The sequence below is a fragment of the Melospiza georgiana genome, chromosome 7, assembly GCF_028018845.1.
Source record: "Melospiza georgiana isolate bMelGeo1 chromosome 7, bMelGeo1.pri, whole genome shotgun sequence".
NCBI classification, from domain to species: Eukaryota; Metazoa; Chordata; class Aves; order Passeriformes; family Passerellidae; genus Melospiza; species Melospiza georgiana.
The window spans coordinates 14,192,322-14,212,968 of NC_080436.1; the positions used below are offsets into that span (position 1 = coordinate 14,192,322).

Below are 20,647 nucleotides of genomic sequence, written 5' to 3' on the forward strand. Positions count from 1 at the left end.
GAAAACCACTTTGATTAAACAAAAATGTAAATACTGAGCAACCATCCCAGGGAGACAATACTTCTGGAAAGACAAATTTTAAAAACATTTATGTACTGTAGAAACTAGTCTGGGTCTGGCATGGTAGATACATGACTCAGCAAATGGGGATGTAGTGATCCTCCCTAAGAGAACACACTTCTTGTGTTCTGTCAGATATGCAGTGAGATTTTAGCATCCTGATTTCCCCTAAAGTCCAGTAACATTGCTTTACATTATACACAAGGGAAATCTTTCAGAATCATCAGAGTAGGAAAAAGAAACATAATATTAATCTCCTCCTACTATTTATTTAGTGTGTCTCTTACCAAGTCATTTAGTTCATTCTTATTTCAGTTTCCTGAGCAATAATATAATTATAAGCTTAGCAATGTTCAGCACCACAGGAACCTCAGGTGTCACTGTCTATCATGACAGTGTCCTACTGAGCAATATGGTGGTTCATACTGACATTGGTCGAATTTACCAAATCTTTGTCATTTCCATCACAGAGAATGGTTCAAGAGCAACAAAGAACTGTGATTTTCCACAGGAAGAGAACCACATGGATTTCTCCCCCTGGCCTGAAGAAGCTGAGGGAATGGCTATGCCTTTTTGGGGGACAAAAGTAAACCTGGTTTTATCAACAGAGATGGTATGAGAAAGAACTTCTGAAGGGAACAGTAGATGAAATCACATTAAAAAGTAGAAAAGTAGAACTTCAGTTAAGATTGAATAAAACAAACACAATTTCTAACAGACTTTTAATGGAATAAAATGGGATTATAGGACAGCTCCCTGTTACATGTAAGAAGGGCAAGCTTAAGAGTGACCTCATTGTTTGTTCAAGTCTTTAGGAAGACACATTGTAAGCAGGGGATCATCCTGGGACTGGTCAGCAGCTGGCACATCTGTCCTTTGGCATCAGAAGATAAGCTTTGGCCCCCCTGCCAAGTGTCTTTGAAAGGGGCAGAACACTGCAACAGAGAATAGGTCTGTGGGTAACAGTTTTCAAATCAGATACTACTGTGCATCTCCTAGATGAGTTAGAATGGTACCTTCAGGAGAATGAAGAATATTTTCCTGGTATTTGCTTGTCATTTTAACTTGCAAAAAGTATTTGCCAGTAGAAAACACTGTCCTGTTTGACAAGGCAAAGGGAAATGGCATCTAGTCATCTCAGGAAAGCGAGGTGGGTGTGCCTGACAGGTAGGAAGGCCTCCTTTCTACCCTCTGGTTATGTCACTCTATTTATCAGGTTAGCCTTGTCCTGTAACTCCACCACTGTTTGCTTTTCTTGCTTTTGCCTGTCACTTTTTAAGAAAAACTTTGGTCCATTCTCTAGGGCCATGCACCTAGAAACTTCTCTTGAAGTCCCTGGTATACTTTTGTGGATATCTGTGTGTATATATACATGTGCACCATGTTTAAATAACACTCCAGTAATCCAGTCAAAGCAAGTCCCATTCTTGCAACATAGAATCTGTGAGAAGTTTGGAAAATCTTGGCAACAATTTCTGCAGACTTTGAACTAAATGTGTGCAGGGCTGATTCCCTATCTTATTGCAGTGCTTGATAGTTACTTAAAACTTACTGTAATTAAATTATTGTAATGGTCTGAAGTGCTTTTGGGTAGAAATAGGATAGTTGTATTTAAACCTAAAGAATTGATTTTCTGACTATTGTTAGCATTTTAAGACATATTTTCTAGAAAATATAAAATACTCAGTATTTTATATGTGATGAAGAACTATGGCATTCATATAGGGAAATCTATATAGATTGGCCTTTCTGCTCAAAGGCTAGATCCTGCTAAGTCCATATTGTCCTTAATATATTCTTTTGCACAAATTGAAGAAATTTTAAATCTGCAATGCAGAAATGTTTCCTTCTTGCCTCACATTCAATAACAAACTACAGTTTTCTTCAGCAGATGGTAAAAGATTCTTATAAATGATCAGTTCCTTGCTGGCTGTGAGCATGCTGACTTAAATGCCAGGGAGTTCACTGTTTCTGTTCTCATCCTGTACTCTGTAAAGATAAGACTCTGATACTTCAAAAGTTTCATTCGGGTTCCTGTGTAGTTTTTAGGAATATTTCCATTATTTCCAGTAGGCATTGAAACATGAAGTAGCTAAGAAAATTCTGGCATCCTTCCATCACCTCTCCCACTTTTTCCAGCTAGACATAATCTTCTTTGGGCCTCTTACTGTTTTTTCCTCACCCTTAAATGTGTGCTTGTGCCCCTTTCAGACACAAATTTAGGCTTCCTGTATATTTGGAATATATGGAAAAATGCCATATTGTCATACAGTCTTCAGCAATAAGCTCATTTCTGACCTCTTCTCACTAACTAATTAGCGATTTACGATGAATAATCCTGAGTTGTGGCAACTACTCAAAAAATAAGGTTCTAACCGCTGTGACCAAAGGCGGCAGCGTGTGGCACTGGGGGTGGGGTGGGGTGAGGAAACGTGTCCTTGTTCCTGTGCTCCTAGGTATCCCTCTAGAGGCTATGAGGACAAGAACAGGGTGGGTAGAGGGACACCCAAGCACAGAGCAATGTGTTGTGATGAAGTCAGTGAAGGAGTGACCCCAGGAGTCCCTGCCAGGCCTGACACCAGAGGGTCAGTCCCCAGAGCAGCTGCCCACTGCAGTGCAGCTCGCTGAGCATATGTGGCCTCGTGATGGATGAGTGCTTCTGCCCATAAGAAGTTGGCTGGCTGTGGCAGGTTTCCCATGAAAAACAGAAAGATTCCCATGAGCTGAAAGCCTGCAAAACCTGTGTTTGCAGCAGTAAAGGTGCATTTGCTGCCCTGAAGTTTTGAGCCATAGTAATGATTTGAGAAACAAACAGCCTGGCAGAGAAAATTCAGGAGAAATGTGTTAGTTCCTTCCACAAACTGAAAGAAAAAAGAAACCCCAACCTGCTTTGTCCTATGACAAGTTGTGCCACTGAGCTAAAGCTATCGCAGAGGGTATTTCAGAGTCTTGCCTTTCAAAGAGAGATGGTTGCCCCCAAGAATAGTGGAGGTGGGAACAACAAAATGAGCAAAATGCAGTAATACTGCTGGCAGTCAAAAGGTCACTTTGAAGAGCAGGAAGATTATCTATCAGCTGTCACATGAATACCATGTGAGTTTAAGCAATCTCACCATGGGAAATTAACAGCACTTTTTGGGGAGGCTGCTTCTGCCACTCACTTTCATGCTGTATTACTTTTTTTATTAACTTTGCTGACACAATGAAAAGGCACATGGATCTTTGTTTTTGCAAGACTTGTCAACAGAAAATGCAGATGAAAACCTGGCTGTCAGTTCTCCCTCTTGTCCCTGTCAGCTGCTGGTTCTTTGTTTTGGGGTAGTGTGATGTGAGCATTGGTTCAGTAAAGCAATGTAAATCCTGCTCAGAGGATTTTACATCTCTGACAAGACATATTGTTCAACGTATAATCCTGATTTGTACATTTGTCATGAGAGTATTGCATAGTAAAGATCTAATCTGCTAACCACTACTTTAAATGTTCTGTGGCTGTCTGAATCTGGGGCTACAGAAAGAGCACTTTATAGACTTTCTTCAACAGACTTATCTGTGCCTGATGGGGAAGTGTATTGCTGTTATATTTTCTTTTAACATATACAGCTTTTCCCCCCAGAACAAAATATTTCTGACAATAGAAATCCCAGCTGCTTCTAGTTGCATTACTTGTAGTAGTGACATTGATGATGACGGGGTCAGAATTGTGTGTAAATAATGATAAATTAATATGGAAATAATAATAACATATGAATGGTATGAAGTTTCAGGGGGAAAAAGCTAACAAGTCCTAGTTAACATTAGAGTTGGATTGTAGCAAACAGCAGTTTCAAAGAATATATGTTAATTTCTACATGTTTAGCATTAGCTTTTGCAGTTCATTGCTGGCTTGCATTTTTTAAGCTTTTCTTTTTGTCAGCCTGACAAGTTAAACCTCTATTTTCATCTTTGGAAGCACTGTCAGAGGAGGTATTTCCAAAATGCAGTGTCAGTATTTTAGTGACACTGACTGTGTGCTGTAAACAATCCCTTGGTTCCATTTGGCTTGCTGTTTTAGTGCATGCTTTATTTCCAGCTGCAGATGCAACATGCAGTTCTATATAGGGATTATCATATCTGGCATCAGATAATCAAACTAGTTTACAGAGCTGGTTTTACATTTCCACTGTTCTTTTAAAGATTAGATTATGCTTTCATTGGCATTTTTATTAGTTTGAATTTTGTTTGTTTGTTTGTTTCTACAGCAACTCTATTTTTCTGCCCTGGAGTCTTAAACCTGATAGCTTTTAATACATAGTTAGTCATAGAAAACAGACAAATTTAATATGTATCTTGATAAGTAAAATTCTGGATGTTCACTTTTGTGGGAATTGGTGGCTTCAGCTTTAAACCTCCAGTCCAAAACAATTATGTGTGCCATGTGAAACGTGTTGGTGGAGCATCTGGGGGGAAGGTACTAAACCATCACTCTTTGCTGTAATTGCAGCTGTGGCAGCCAACAAGTAAGTTGATTTAACTAAATCAAAGGAGTTTTTTAACTAAATTTAATTAAAGATGACAAGAGTAAATGAAAAAGGAACTTCAGTCCTGAACCATCCTTGGAGGGTTATCCTGATGACATCATCTTTTTATCTCTTTGGCAGTAAATCTTGGATAGAAGCTTGAAAATTCTCTGGCCTCCTGGTGATGGTATTCACTTACTGTCTGAAAACCAGAACAAAGCCATGGAGGCAGTTTCCCTCTGGTCTGTAAAAATCCCAACAATTCAAGCCTCTCTGAGGCATGGTGGCATGAGTTTCACTCCAGATATTCAGTGAAAATGGTTTTTATCCTAATACATAGGTATCCTCACATCAGTCCTTTGTGCCACAGCTCTCCTGTACTTTGACTGCCTTGCTTTTCCCTGTCCTGTCCATTCTTCAGGGAATTTACATCTCTCTATTGAGAAGCTAAAGAGAAAACTACTGAAAAGCTCATTTTCTCTGCTTTGTTGCTGCTGCCAAAAAAAAAAAAAAAAAACAAAAACAAAAACAAAAACAAACCCAAATAAACCCAAAAAAAAAAACCACAAGAAGAACTTGCTGAATCAGCCTTAACCTCAGGCATGGTAGGTTAATAAGAAACTAAAACATAGAGTGGGCTGATTTATTGGCAGCACTAGGAGTTTGGCCATGTACACGTAATGTCATTTGCAATCTGCATCAAGAGGCTGTAATAAAAGGGGATCTCTCTAATGTTCCTTTTAGGGGCAGGTGTCCACTCCATATTTTATCCTGGAAAGAAATATAGATGTGTTAATCACTGGTGGACAGCACCCTGCCTTTGGAAAATAAAAGTGAGTGACATGAGACAAGGTATTTTGCCCAATTACTGGGTAATAGCTTCTTTTGAGGCAAATCAGCATAATTTCATTGACTGTCAAGACACAGCAGGAAACCAAAGTTCTCTTCTTCTGAAATCCTGATCCAGCACCAACCTTCCCCAGTCCTAAGAGTACCCTGATGAATTCCATGAATCAAAACAAAAGCTATCATCCTGGAGCCCATGCAATATCCAGAAAAAGCAGAGCCATCATCCCTTTGTTTTTTTACATTGGAATACTGCTAATATCCTAACTGCCCTATCCCATCTGCAGATGATAAATATGTAACTCAGAATTGAATATGAGCCACTTCTCAGACATAAAGCCAGCTCTGCAAGGTAATGCAAGATCAATCTTGTAGTAAACTCTTATTTTTGACTTCTAAATCCTCACATTAAAAATAAAAAGATAAACAGTGCCAGCACTGAAATCAGCTTGGTAAGTGGTAGTGGCAGGTGTATGAATTGAGCACCCTAAAACCTTCCAGAACGGGGTTTATGGTTTAAATATGGTTTGGATAAAGAAGACCTGAGGAGTTGGCTTTTCTGTGGACTCTTGCATGAGTAGTAGTTTGGCTGATGACTGTTTCTGGGAGAGATTGCTTATATTTTTAATTTTGCTGAAGATCTTGCTCACAAAGATACTGTTTGACTCTGGTTATGATTAGAATAGGTTTAGAACAGGTTTGGGAAAAGAAAGGAGGAAAATTTCATTTTTGGTTAAGTCTTGTATTAATCATAAGACAAGGAATGGGACTGTGATTGACATATGTCAGTAGCATATGTATTTCATATTACTCTGGGTATCCATTGCCTGGCTATTAGGAAGTGCATTACAGTACCAGCTCTGGCTGGTTTTCACATGCAGTATCTTCTCTCACACACAGATGGAAGATGTAACCCACAACTAGTGGACTATGCCCTTTTATTCAAATTTCTTCCAGAGTCAGTGAAGTTATTTGCATAACCACTTTGTGTGGTTTGCTTTGCCTCTGGTTTCTTCAAAATGAGGATGGCAAGAAAATGCACCCTCCCCCCTGAGTTCTCTGTGTTTTTTCAGAGCAATGCCTTCAAACTGCCCTTCCCATGTCTTGCACTTCCCTCACTCCAAGGGTTGGCAGGACAGAGCAGGAGCCTGCTGCAGAGTACTGATTTCTGTAGAATGAGGCAGGAGCCAACTTCCCTCCCCATATCAGTCCCAGCCAAGGATTACACAAGCGTTTCTGCAGAAAGCAGGGCAAGATGGCAATGGTGACATTGTTTCCTGACAGCCACCTCACAGGTTTTCCATTGCACTCATCCTTTGGCACTGTAAAAGGAGATACATCTGGAGTTGCTTAATACCTTGTCACTGGGCCCAAATTTCTGTTTATAAGTTAAACAGGAAAAAAAGGGAATATAAAAATTAAAGTAGTAAAGCACAGGAGCAATTATGAAATAAAGAGCAAGATTTTACCAGCCATTCTCCCATCAATGCATATCCAGTCAGAAAGCAAACTAAAAAAAAACACTTTGGGAGACTGGAAAATAGGAAATGTCTGATGAGACTATGTCAAGGTCCATTAATTAAGGCTTTCAATTTAAAAAGCCCCATGGGCCCCTAGGGCACAACAAATCTGTTGTGCTCTAGGCTGAAAATTTCTCTATGAAAAGGGACACAAATTGCATCAGGCAGACCTGCAGGCCCTCTCTTCAATAGCAGCCAGCTAGAGACCCCTACCTCAACCTGGCTGGGGCTGGGAATTCTGCATCCATCCACTTCTGCTTCCTTCTGTGCAGGATATCCAGCAGTCAAAGTGTCTGTCAGTGGTAGAACTGCTCAAATTTACAGAAGTCATAACCAGGGTCAAGAACCTTCATGGGCTAAGTGTCATGCAAAAACTTGTTAACAACTTAGAATAAAGATCAATTTGTTATCCAGCCCCCAGGAGATAATGTATTGTCTCCAGGAGTGCACTGTAGGCTTTCTTTGCTAACATCACGGCCCCCACAGTTCAATGCAGTCTCATTAAACTGCATTGCATAGTGGAACCTTGTATGTCAGTTCCTGTAATCTGAGCCTGTCAGGCTGAGAGCTCACCTGTGCCATGGAGATATGAGCTTAATTACCTGTTCAATTACAAGAGTGCCACTGTTCACTAGAGGTAAGTTGGTTGATTTCCCAACCTTTTATAACTTGATAAAATTGAGATATGTGTGTGCAATGACATTTGTGTGGCTGATAAGGAACTTGCATTTGTGAGTTGGTTTTTTTTCCTTAGCAAAATGATTTTTTTATATTTTATTTTGGTTTCCTAAAGACAAACTTGGAACCTGTAAGCCATGGGTTTGGATTATAGATTAGTACTGCTTTCCTAAAGATCAGACAACAAGATGAGTCCTTCAGCCACTTACTGACTGCAAGCATTCCTGCAAGAAAGAACTGTCATACTTACACACACACACACACACACACACACACATATATAAAACACCATCTTGATGGAACAAGATATAAGCACCAGTTCTCTTGTGGTGCCAGGTAAACAACCTGTCATTAATGTGTTTCATGCTACACTGGAACAGTTCTGGAGTTACCTCAAGAATTTGCATGCAATTTTGAAAATACCTGCAACAAAGAGCAGATCCCAAGTTAGTACCATTTTGTCACTTCTACATCCAGTTTGAGAGTAACAACTGTTATCTTTGATTTTTTTTTTCTGTTCTTCCAGCATATGGAAAATCCCAAGGCTCAGAATGAGACACTGTAAAAATTAATGATGGGCAATGTATCAATATTTCAGTAAAACAGAGATTCTAAAAGTCCATACTGCCCAGTATTTCTAGGCACAGATGTATTGCCACCCCAGTAACCCACCTCAGGCCTGCTCCAGATCTCTTTGAACCACTCACCCTCCCAGAGGTGGAATATAATCACTGCTATTCACTGCCTTGCCATCATGTACTTCTCCTCTGTCTTACCCACAGTTCTGTCCCTCCTTTCCAGCAAAATGCTGAAGCAGGACAAAGTCAATGCATTTCATCCCAGGTGGGGGTAGGAAGGGTTAAGAGCAGGACAGGCTCCCTGGAGCAGCTGTTTCCCTACCAGAGGTGAGGTTGCCCATAGCAACCACCAGCAGATGTGCAGAGCAGACGTGCAGCAGGTGACCAAGAGGGAAAGGTGGAGGGCTGAGGGGAACCATGACAACACAGTTCATTATAGCTGTGGCAGCTCAGCTGTGCCAAACAACTGGCACTCTGACAGACATTGTTTTGGAAAGGGTTTTAGAGTGATCCAGTGGCAGCTGTATGAATCTTGATGGAACATTTCCCCATGAGGAGAGCAGTCTGAAAAACCAGTGTAAAGGTATTTGAGAGGGAGAAAAGGAAATGGCTGAGCCAGTGTAGGTATCAATATTCAGCTTAGATAGTTCAAAGCCATAAAATTAACAGTTAGAACACATTTAACAACATTATTCTGTGCCCAGACACTAGCATAAGAAATAACTCTGGAGATGCTCCACGGGTATTGCATTAGTTCAGATCCTGAGCTCATTTACATAAACACAAGTTTATTTTCGTTTACTTCACTGATGACAGTGCAGGCCTAAATTAGCATAGTATAGAAAAGTGTAACCTAAGTGTTACCTGCACACACCCTCAAATAAATCCCATTTAATCTAAATCTGTAGAGATGAAAAAAGATCTTATTCCTTTACACTGGTAAAATTTTCCTGTTCCTTTCTCTTGGTAAAGTGTGAGAAACTATAGCTAATGGAAAAAGCTCAATTGGTAATGAGCTTTGCAGTTTTGTCATATCAAAGACTTTAGGGAGCTGACAACAGGAATTATTATTATATCTTTGTGTTTCCTTTAAACATGGTTTTAATAATTTCTGTTTTTTCTTCTTGGCTCTTTAATTAATTGTGATTTACACAAATGCTCTCTTTTTAGAATGAGCACCAATGTTATCAGTGCCTTGGGTTTAGAATTAATGGACAAATATTTGCCAATATTAAGGTGAAAATGCTGCCTCTGAATGTGGTATTTTTGAAGTCAGTATTTTGGGGATTTCATCAGGTTGTTAACTGGAATCTGAAAAAATGTTTCTTGAATAAAACTTGTAAGGCATGGTACTACTATTTCATGGCACTGGGATATATCACCAGTATTGTTTCAAGGACAAAATAGTAACAAAAATGGTATGAGATGAAACCTGGCTCCTATTGACAATAAGAATGATCGTGTTTTCCCTGCTGCAGCCCAAGGATTTGGTCCATTTATACACCTGATAACTGGTCATTTCATGAGCTTTAGTCACATCAACATTACACTTAAATCTGGTGGAAATTTGCAGTTGCATACAGTCTAGAAGGAAGCTTGTGTTCTCTAAGTTGGTTTGGTCTTTTGGGGAGCAAAGAACTGAGCTGCAATTGCATCTCCTGTCCTACACCAGCACAGAGTATTCCCCATGTTGTCTCCAGCTCTGTGCTGCTGTGTGTTCGGCAGCCCATCTCTTTTGCACAGTGCTTAAAGGGCTTCCACTAATACAGTGGGTGTGCTTATGCGGTCTGCTAGCAGACAGACTGCCTACAGCCAGAAGGTATGATGAGACCTGTTGAGGTGACTGCTAGTGACAGATCCCGTGTTTAAACAGCAGTAGAGAAGGCCTGTGCTTTGCTCTGTGTCAGACGGGCACAGCTTGTAACTGGTAGTCCTGTCTGCACACACTAGAGTACGCCAAGTGCTTGTTACCACCAGGGTCTGAAAGAATAAATTATTACAACTGCAAAGCAAATCTGGGGTCCAGCAGCACAGCAGGAATGGTACTGAAGTTTGATGTACCGCAGGTTCCGGCGCTGGACCCGCACTTATCACCCGCTCTCCGTGGGCCGCAGATCGGGCCAGAGGGGAGGTGTCCCTGCGGTGCCGGGCTGGCTCCGCCGCAGGGAGCGCGGGGGACATGGGCGCGGTCACCCCGGGCAGGGCTCGGCCGGGCAGCTCCTCTGGCGGGGCAGAGACCCCCGGGAGGAGCCAGGAGTCCGGCGGTACGCGCGGCCCCGAGAGAGCCGGCCCCGTTCCCCGCCCCTTCCCTCCATCCTCTCGGGCGGGGCGGGGCGGAGCGCGGCCCTCCCCTCTTCCTCTGGCGTCGGTTCCGCTCGCAGAGCTCTCGCTGCCACCGCTCCTCGCTGCCGTTCCTGCCCGTCTCCGCTCCGGGCCGCTCGGGCATTTTCTCTCTGCCTTAAAGTCGGTGAGGAGATGGGCGCGGGTGGCGGGCGGCCGGCTGCGGCAGCCTGGGCCGTAAGGGCCGCGCCGCGCTGCGGTGGAGGCCGGGGAGGGAGGGGGTGCACCCCTTCTTCCTCCCTGCACGGGTACCCGGGCGCGGGGCGGCCTGGGCGGCAGCGGAGGCACCGCCAGCTCGGGCCGTACGGCGGGGCCGAGGGGCGACAGGCGCGGGCACGGCCGCGGGCACGGGCACTGGCACCGCGCGGGCCCCGGCTCCGCCCTGCGGCCGCCTCCGCCCGGGGAGCCCGGTGCGTGCCGGGAGCCGGGCGGGGGCCGGCGCCGCCCGCAGCCGCCCAGCGCCGCGGGAGCGGGAGGGAGGAGCGGCCCCTGCCCGCAGCGTCCTCACGGGTGTCTCTGCTTCCTTGCAGGGTGTCTTTTATGAATAATCAAAAGCCGCAGAAGCCGACACTATCGGGCCAGCGTTTTAAAACCAGAAAAAGAGGTGAGTTACCGCACCGTGCCCGCTGCCAGGACCGGCTGGCAGCGATATGTTTACGGTAAAACCTCGGTTTCTGTCAGTAAGCAAACCAGTGCCTTCATGCGTTCACCGTAAATTTTTTACTTGAGACTATGCTAAGTGCAGAGTCTTGAGGCTGACTGGAACTTTTTCTGCACTAATAAAAATATTAGTATTTGGCCGTCAGAATTGTCACTGAATTTGCTGTAATAACCTTTGCCTTAAAGATGGTCATTCTAGAACTGTCCTGAGTGTGTAGCCTGCAAGCAGAAGGATCTAGTACCCCTGAATTACAGGGGAACTCCAGCACAAGCTTGTTGCAGGTTAATGCATACATCTGAGGAGTATCTAACATAGTAAGAATTTCAGTCTTAGCCACTGGATAAAACTTATATTTTCTTTTTTTAAATTTTTAAAAATTGACAGAAAGAACCTACAACAAAATCCCACAAATCCCCCTACCCACCTATCTCCCAGTCAACGTCCAAAAAAACCCCTAAGTATGGGATATTCAAAGGCCTGTCTCTCTGCATGCACAGTTACTTCCATAAGAAGAGTTAGTCACTGAAGAGGTGGGATGAGTGACTTAGTATTTTGTGGAGCTTTTTTCCAGCCTGAAGAGGAAGTAGGGACACTCTTAAAGTTTCTGTTCAGTACAGTTTTACTTGTATACCAACAGTGTTCCAGCTCTAACAGGCAGCTTTAGGCATGCTGCACATGCAGAAGCAACTTGAATTTATAGAACCTGTTTGAATGTCAAAGCACCTCAAAAATCTCTTGAACATTAGAGTTTGCTGTGGTCTGTCCAGCAGATGAATGCCAGCAGCCAGGGGTTTAGTCTCTTTAAGCATTTAACCATAGTTTGGCTGTGAAGCAACTCTTCTGGGAGAATAAGCTCTGTGGTTATGCCCTGGAAAATAACTGATCCAGTATTTCCAAACTGGCACCCAGCTTTTACCAGTGTGTTTATACTTGAATTGACACTGGACACCAGTATGCCCTACTAGCCTGCTAACAGAATTGGCTAAGCTGTGCTGTAGACAGCACTCAAAATAAGATCTGCAGTTGAGTTCTCTTGTCTTTGGAAGCTTCTAATCTTATTATTTCCATAATCTAAGGACAAATTGAGATAAGGAAAAGCTGAAGACCTCTTTAAGGCTTTGTGTTAGTTATATGGGTGGATTTGTTGCATGTTGACTATGCCCTGCCTGTAGTAAAAACAAGGCAATGATCAGCTGATGTATCAGGTGTGAAGATGCATCTGGAGTGTTCTGCTTAACAACAGTAAAGGTTGCTAAATAGCTCTGCAGTTAAGGCCATTAAGTTAGCTCCTATGTCTACATTTTCCCCAAGCACTTGAGGAAAAGTTACTGCCTCAAACTCACCTAGCTGCAGGTTGAGATGAGGGGACAGTCTTCACAACCAAAAGGCAAATTTCCAGGTGACTCGGATGTGATAATGGTACACAGTTTGTCAGTCAGAAGATTTCATCTGAAACAGAGAGAGGCCCAAAAAGCTGAAATAAAACATGAGTAAAGGAGTTAAATGTACAGAATTATCGAGGTATGTATTAAAAATTGTCTTCCAGCATGAGCTAAGTCTCTGGTTTTGGAGGGAAAGAGTGATCTATCATGAGAAGAGGGATATAAGAATCAAACTGAGAAGTCAGGTAACCTTTATTAGAGCCAAGTAATGATCATCACAAAGAACTCTTAATGGAAATCTTATTTCAACATTTTTGCTTTACAGATGAAAAAGAGAGGTTTGACCCTACTCAGTTCCAAGACTGTATTATTCAAGGTTTAACTGAAACTGGCACTGACTTGGAGGCAGTAGCAAAGTTTCTTGATGCTTCTGGTGCAAAACTTGATTATCGCCGCTATGCAGAAACACTTTTTGACATCCTGGTGGCTGGTGGAATGCTGGGTAAGTCACTGTGATGTGGCTGCTGTCAGCTTCATTCACTTCACTCTGCAAAGGCTGCATTTCCTTTCAGTGCAAAATCTCTGCTAAAGAGCCCATTGAGTGTGTAGAACAGGGTTTGAGCTAATCTGTGGTAAATCACCTCATCATCTTGGTGCCTGAGCAGTTACTGTAGAAATGCTCTCTGTAACCTGCCTCAGTTTAACTTGAGTCTGTTTGCATTCCTTGAAGTGTAGATTGTACAAACTCTGCTTAGAAGAAAGTACTTTGGATTTTTGGGTGTGCTGGGTGTGGTTGGTTTTGTTTGTTTGGCTAGTTTTTGCTGGCTGGGGATTTGGTTTGGTTTTTTTTTTTAACCAGGAGTAGATCTTGACTCTGATCAAGATCACTTCTAATGATGAGAGACGGGTGATTGCTTGTTTCAGATGCATGGTCTGTAGTAACAAGACCAGTAGTTGCCCTGAAAGATTCTGACATGTTCCTATGATTTATGCATCCTGCCCTCTTATTTTGGAAAGGAAACTTGTTTACAGAAGGATCTGAATTGCTTAGTCTTGGACATGCTGTTACAAATAATTTGTTGTTGACAATAGCGAGGTCATGGGCTCTAGCAGCCATCAGGGAGTGAGAAATGAGAGGGTGGTCGAGTTGGCAGAGAACACAGGGACTGAGGAAGTGAAATGTGATGATGAAAAGTCTTGCAAAATCAGGTACACACTCTGTGTACAAAGAGGAACAGATGTTCACTAACCAGGTAAGCACATACTGTAATGGTTACAATATGTGGGTTTACATTCAAGAGTCTTAACCAGTGCATCCTCCTGTGTTAGGAAGTGTTCCTTCTAGGAATGAGTCTGATGGGGAAGGGAAGAAGGCATTGCTGTTAGTAGTGATATGGGGTGCTTTACTCAACTCCCTGTCTGTAACAGGTAGCTAAGGAAGACCAGCTTTGATCTTCAGTCAGAGGAAGCCAGAATAAAAACTGACATCCTGTTGCCTTACCAGCTTCTGGTTTTAAAGTCATGTTTCTGACTAATTCATAACAAAGGATCTCCATTGTATGTAGAATGGCATAGAAATTGATGCTGAGGTGTTCTGGCACCAGAGCTGGTGACCTGAATGCACCTTCATTAGTGAAGCAGCCTAAATAACTAAGGTTTCAAGCTCATCTCTGCAGCACTGAACTTTGGACTGTGTGTCTCTTCATGTTTCAGTCTGCTGTTGTAACTTACTGTCATGTGAAAGGCATGAAGCAGCACTATTGCAGCAGACACTGAAAAGACACTTGCTGGAATGAAGCAGCTTCAGTGGCTTCCTTTAAGGGAAGAGGAGCTCATATGGCCTTGTTAACTTACTCATATGGAAACAAGATGTGTTGTCCATCCCTTTAGCAGTAGGCAGCCAGAATAGTTAAATGTTCAAATTACAGCTGATTGTAAAGTTCTGGTGCAGCAGTGGAACACAGGGAGATGTAGGGGTGTCTGTGGTGATCAGGTCATTGAGTTCCTCATGACAGAAAAATGTGTTGCATGCTATGGGTGCTGGAGTTGTGCTTGGAGACTGCTCAGTGCCCTCACTGGGAGTAGCACTACTAATGCTGAAATCCTCCTGCAGCCCCGGGCGGGACCCTGGCAGACGACATGACACGCACAAATGTCTGTGTGTTTGCAGCACAGGAAGACCTAGAAACCATGCAAGCATTTGCTCAGGTTAGTGCTGAAATTAGGGCAATTTCACTTAAAGCTATTTAAGGGTCAAAAATTAAATGTTTGTGTAATTGTGTGTTAACGTAAAAATTATGCATGGCTTTAAGCATACTGGAAGTGGTAGAGCAGCAGTGTTCCAAGCTGTGGGTGCTCTAAAGAGTTCAGACCTATTTTACTGAACTTAGTTTTTAAAATTCAAATCAAATGATAGTTCACAGCAAAAGATAATGTACTCTGTGTCTTTTTAGGTTTTTAACAAGCTAATCAGGCGTTACAAGTACCTGGAGAAAGGCTTTGAAGATGAAGTCAAAAAGGTATGGAGTGGTTTTTTTATCAACAGACAAATAAACCTTCACATTCTGCTAGTTAATCACTCTGTAGAAGGGTTATATCATAAAATGGATTATTAAAATACAACCCTTGAAAGTTCTTCATAGAAGAATGGCTGGTTTGCATGACTACCAGTGACTGATGCTTCTGCTAGCTTGATGAAACAAGTGTTCAACACAGGCAGTGGCCAGAGTTTGGTAAGACGTGGTAGTTTTATGCAGCTCTTCTTACTTGTGCTGCAGTTGCTGCTGTTCCTGAAAGGGTTCTCAGAATCTGAGCGGAACAAACTGGCCATGCTGACGGGTATTCTGCTTGCCAACGGGACACTCAATGCATCAATTCTCAACAGTCTCTACAATGAGAACTTGGTTAAAGAAGGTAAGTGTGGCCCAGCTCCTCCCTTAGGGAGGGAGACAGAACCATGACAAGTAGGTGGAGACTGTGATGACACTATATCCGTGGAGCTCACAAGCTTCCTCTGGTGATAGATTGACTACAGGATTAGCAAAGGTAAATGTGATGCCCCTGTGAACCTGGAAGATCTTGTTAAGAGTTCAGAAAATCAGTTTCTTGAGAAAGCTTGTGTGTAAGACTTCCCTGCCTGACCCTGGAGGCTGCCATCACTGGTGTTGCCCAGCAAGGCACCACTGTATTTTTGAGAGGGACCTTTCAGGATGCAAAATGTGTCATGTCTTTAGGTTACTTCCTAAATTGCAGCAGGAAGAGTTGAGTTTAGTGCAGGGAAGACTTTGTGATGCTGAGTTGTAGGAAAAGGCCAGTTGGAGGCTGCAGTGTCCTTGGGCAGGGAGAAGTACTGCAGACTGTGCTGGGGTTGCAGGCACAACTGCTGCTCTGAGCACAGTCTGACAGACGAGGTACCCTGTACTCAGGCCTTATGGTTCCCTGTGTTTTGAATTTCACTAATATAGAACTATTCTGACTGCACAGGTGTTTCTGCAGCTTTTGCAGTCAAGCTGTTCAAATCATGGATAAATGAGAAAGATATCAATGCAGTGGCTGTCAGTCTTCGCAAGGTAAACATGGACAACAGGCTCATGGTGAGTACCACTGGAACCACTCTGCTGCTCCATAAGCCACTTTCGTGAACAGCATTTGCCAGCAAAGTACTCAACACACATTTCTTCTACAAAAGACTTGTAAAACTTCATTTTCAGGAACTCTTCCCAGCCAACAAACAAAGTGTTGAACACTTCTCCAAGTACTTCACTGAAGCAGGACTAAAGGAACTGTCTGAGTATGTTCGGAACCAGCAATCCATAGGAGCCAGGAAGGAGCTGCAGAAGGAGCTGCAGGAGCAGATGTCCCGGGGAGATCCATTCAAGGATGTAGGTGTTTGTACACGAGGTGCAGGTGCTTGCTGGGCCTCTCTCTTTCATACTGAACTTAGCTCTCACTGGGAACTGAAATGATGGACGGCAGGGGGGAGGGGTTGATATGAGCATTTTGGTCTTTCCTTAATGTCCTAAATCCTGCTATATGATCAGGAAGGTTGGTTGTCATTCTGAAACCTTCTGGGTTACCTTTAGAAGAGAAGTTTTATTTTAGCTTAGTGCCATATGTGGCCTCTTGCTTACTCTTACTCTCCTGGCAGATCATCTTGTATGTGAAGGAGGAGATGAAGAAAAACAACATCTCAGAACAGACTGTGGTAACCATAATCTGGTCAAGTGTAATGAGCACAGTGGAGTGGAACAAAAAGGAGGAGCTGGTAGCAGAGCAAGCCATTAAGCATTTGAAGGTATTGTAACTTCAGTACAGACTTTTGCACCCCTTAGGTAGAGCCTGTTTTTCCTTCTGTCTGCAGCTCCATTTTAAATGTTAAAGCTACAACTCTGCTAGTGCAGAGACAGAATGAGATGGGGAATTCTTCCCCTTGTGAGGAGTATCACAGGCCAAGGGCCTGAGGCAGAGGCAGTGGCTGCTGCAGAGCTGTTCTGGGGTGTGGCTGTGGTTGCAAATTTCTAAGCAGTGGCTGATGGAAACTGCAAAACCAGCTTTAGTCAGGTGGTAAATAAGCAGTGCTCTGTGTGTGCCAATCTGATGTTCTTGTTACAGCAATACAGCCCTCTACTTGCTGCCTTCACCACCCAAGGTCAGTCAGAGCTGACTCTTCTGTTGAAGATTCAGGAGTATTGTTATGACAACATTCACTTCATGAAGGCCTTCCAGAAAATAGTGGTGCTCTTCTACAAAGGTAACTTTGTGGGGTTGTAGTTTCAGGGGTTTGTAGGTTTTTGGAGGGGCTGGTTTTGGTTGGTTGGGTTTTTTAAAGCTTCTGAAACAGGGGAGATCAGTGCTACAAGATTGCATTTCCTAAGCTAAAGAATTTTCTACCTCATGTTAGTAAAAATGCAAAGGTGCATGTGGCTGGCCCTTTGCACATGGGGAAGTGCAAGACAGAGATGCTGCCTGTCCACAGTAGATTGCTTAAGAGTTGCAGAACAAAGCTAAATTTAGATTTTTAAGGCATTTTTTAAGTTCCATGATAGTTTATTCTTCTTAGTTCTCTTAAACATTTAGTGTGAGCAGCTGAAGATTGAGACCACCAATATGTTTCAGGCTCTTTTTAAATGTCTGATAAAAGGTGGTAGTGAAAAAACCAAGCTGTGCACCTATGGAAACTTGTTAAACTGAAGACTGTGCTGTACTTGTTAAATCTAAACACCTGCACCACAGGAAGTGTTTACTTTGGACTTCAACAGAATTTGCATCTGTTCTTAGCTGTCAACTGAACCTTTGCTTAGTGTGCCATCTCAAATAACTCCACAACCCTCCACACTGTTAGTGGGAGTGAAAGTGCAGCTCCTGGATACAGTACTGAGGAAACTCCCAGCATGAGGAACCATCCAAAATGCCTGGTTCTCTGAATTTCAAAGCTGAAGGCACTCCTAGTGCAGGTCTGTCCAGCTGTACCCAGAGGAGTACATGATGCTCCTAGGAGAGGAAGCAAAGGCTGCCACTCAGGTTCTCAGCAGTTCACTGTGTTAACACTGCTCTTGTCCGTCTTTACAGCTGAAGTTCTGAGTGAAGAACCCATCCTCAAGTGGTACAAAGATGCCCATCTTGCAAAAGGAAAGAGTGTTTTTCTGGAGCAGATGAAGAAGTTTGTTGAATGGCTCAAGAATGCTGAAGAAGGTAACCATCAGCTTAGCTCCTATGTGGAGCTTGTTCATTTTGGGAACCCTAATGCAAATAGTGCTGTGTTTTTGAGTGGGGGATGTTAATTGCCCCTCTGAGACTAGTGTGCCCCCTCCCCTGGTCCTGGCTAGAAAAGCTTGCCAGGACAATCCCTGTGGATCCAGCAGCAGCTGTTGTGCAGGATGCAGGGCTGGTGCTGAGCCATGGCCAGGCTGCTGATGAGGTCTCTCTGTTGCAGAGTCGGAGTCTGAAGCTGAAGAGGGTGACTGACCTGTGAAACTCTGGCCTCAGTAAAGCAAACAGGAGCTGTAGATAAGTGTCATGTCTCATGTGTCCTTCTGATTCTTACATCCTACCTCCCTGTATCAAGCATGATATAAGGGCTCTCATGGCAATTTATTTTAACTGTTTTCTATAGTTAATGGAATACTGGATTTAGTTTTTAAAACCATGTTCAAGTAGCTTACAGGAGCTGTTAGATTTGACTCTTAACCTGCATTTGTCCTTTCAGTTACCTTCTACCTCCTGTATTTTCTACTGTAATAATGTAATATAAGGCCTTCCACAGTGAAATCCATTTCATCTGTTGGGATTTCTGTCTGTATTGGAGTAGATGTGATATAGTGAGTGAGACTTAAGGCAGTCTGCTTGCAAATTAAACTATAAAAAAGCCTCCCAAGGGAAGAGGCAATGGCTTGTGTGGCACTGCAGTCTGTACCACCAGATAGCCCCTGTCATAGGTGGTTGTCCATGTCCCCAGGTACTTTGTCATCCCTTTACCAGACTTCCAGCATAAAGCAATCCTCTATTCCAGCTGTGGGGAAGATGGGATCCCCACTGCTGGAGAGAAGCTGTTGTGGTGGCAGGAATTGGTTACCATGGTGGGGCATGCAGAGTGGCATCTCTGAGCCTGCCGGCTGTCACACTGGTGGCCCATGCTCCTGAGGGACTGTCAGGTGCCCTTGCAGCTCTCAGGATGCCTTCCTTTTCCCTTTCCCTCATGGAAGCACAAGCAGTGCTGTTCCACACAGAGCTGCCCAGCAGCTTTCTTGAGCCAGGCACTGCTGCTGGCAGGGCTGGGGCAGGGGAGCAGCTGCTTTGTGCTGCTCTGTAAATGCACAGCTGCTGCAGCCTAAGGCAGCCAAGCACCACCCCTCCCCCTCTGAGGTTTAGAGATTCTTTTATGCTGGCAGCTCACACGCTAAACCAAACAACTTATCTGCTCCCTGAAACTTTAATTCCTAATGGAAATTCTCAGGACAGTTCAATTCAGAAAGATTGGGAAAAAAAAGGTGAAGTCTGTACTGTTGTAAGCTAACAGTGAGCATTAACTGAAGTACTGGTAACCAGAGTACACCTACTAAAATAAATGAAAAAATTGGTCATCACAATGCAATCTGTTCAATACTACAGTGATCTTCCTTACTTTGTAACTTTTTTTTTAAGCAAATAAAGGCCATCCTTACACTTAATGCAAAGAGCTGTCTCTGCTCCTTATTTGAAAAGAAAGCAAAGCACCACTGATACTATAAAGTACAAGGCAGTGCTAGGTCTTTTGCCTAAATTCAAAGACTGTTGAATAAAATTAAATTAAAATACTATATTGCTATTAGGGTGCTCTTTTCCATGTTGAAAGTGCTAACATCCCCTGAGTTTGAAAACCAGGTTCATCTGTATATTAAGTAAGTTTTATGTGTCAGTATTTGGTAAGTATCCAAGAAGTCAACTAAAAAGTAAGGCAGTTACAGCATAACCAAATGTTCAAGTTTCTTTGATCCCTGTGCCTCAGCCTGCTTAGCTGCAGGAGCCTGTGCCCTCTTTCTACCTTTGGATGGAGAGAAGAAAGAAAAGTGCTGCACGATAAGAGCAGTGCTTGTTTGCGACAAAATCCAGCATCTTCTGAAGCACATCAAAGAGGCTCTTGTGGTCAGAATCCTGCCATGTCATGAATCCTTCATGGAAATAAAATAATGTTTTGTTGTTTATCTTACAGTTATGGTTAAACCTTCTGTCCTCAAGAGCATTTTCCCTGTCGCATGTTACCTTCAGTGTTGATAAGTATCTGCCACCAGGATTTTGTTCATCCCAATCCAGCTGTCCTTGACAGAAAAATTTTCATTTCCTTAGACAAACAGCCTGTATTTTTTACTCTGATATTCTGTTTTGGCCCTTCAGTAGAAGTTTACCAACATTTGTGTTGGCAACTTGGGAATAGTACACCAGAGCAGGCAGCTTGTCAAAGAGACGACTGGGTCTTAAATCTAATCTGAAAATACTGAAAATAAAACCATAGCAGTCCAGTACATAAAAATATAATTACCTGCTTTTCTTTGCCATGTGATATGGCAAAGACCCCAGTTCATTGCCATGGCTCTGAAGGGAAATCCAGAGA

At 43.1% G+C, this 20,647-nt stretch overlaps 1 protein-coding gene across 2 annotated transcripts; it reads left to right on the forward strand.

Annotated features, from left to right (window-relative positions):
• The first annotated feature begins 10,517 nt into the window (after nt 1-10,517).
• On the forward strand, nt 10,518-19,733 carry BZW1 (basic leucine zipper and W2 domains 1). 2 transcript variants are annotated; one of them, XM_058028005.1, is made up of 12 exons: nt 10,518-10,645; nt 11,049-11,122; nt 12,887-13,063; nt 14,675-14,769; nt 15,015-15,080; nt 15,339-15,474; nt 16,045-16,154; nt 16,272-16,442; nt 16,709-16,855; nt 17,173-17,311; nt 18,130-18,252; nt 18,494-19,733. In XM_058028005.1, the coding sequence occupies exons 2-12, from the start codon at nt 11,059-11,061 to the stop codon at nt 18,523-18,525; spliced, it is 1,260 nt and encodes a 419-aa protein (XP_057883988.1). In that variant the 5' UTR covers nt 10,518-10,645; nt 11,049-11,058; the 3' UTR covers nt 18,526-19,733. The 2 variants fall into 2 exon arrangements, with proteins under 2 accessions (XP_057883988.1, XP_057883989.1); XM_058028006.1 differs by lacking the exons at nt 10,518-10,645; nt 11,049-11,122 and having other exon boundaries at nt 12,986-13,063; nt 14,675-14,680.
• Nucleotides 19,734-20,647: the final 914 nt, after the last annotated feature.

What these genes read in the sequence shown, in the direction of transcription:
- BZW1 (XM_058028005.1), top strand. Translation starts at nt 11,059, where the DNA reads ATGAATAATCAAAAGCCGCAGAAGCCGACACTATCGGGCCAGCGTTTT. An exon ending in GGGGAGATCCATTCAAGGAT is followed by an intron (nt 16,443 to 16,708) that starts GTAGGTGTTTGT and finishes CTCTCCTGGCAG; the next exon opens with ATCATCTTGTATGTGAAGGA. An exon ending in AGTGGTGCTCTTCTACAAAG is followed by an intron (nt 17,312 to 18,129) that starts GTAACTTTGTGG and finishes CCGTCTTTACAG; the next exon opens with CTGAAGTTCTGAGTGAAGAA.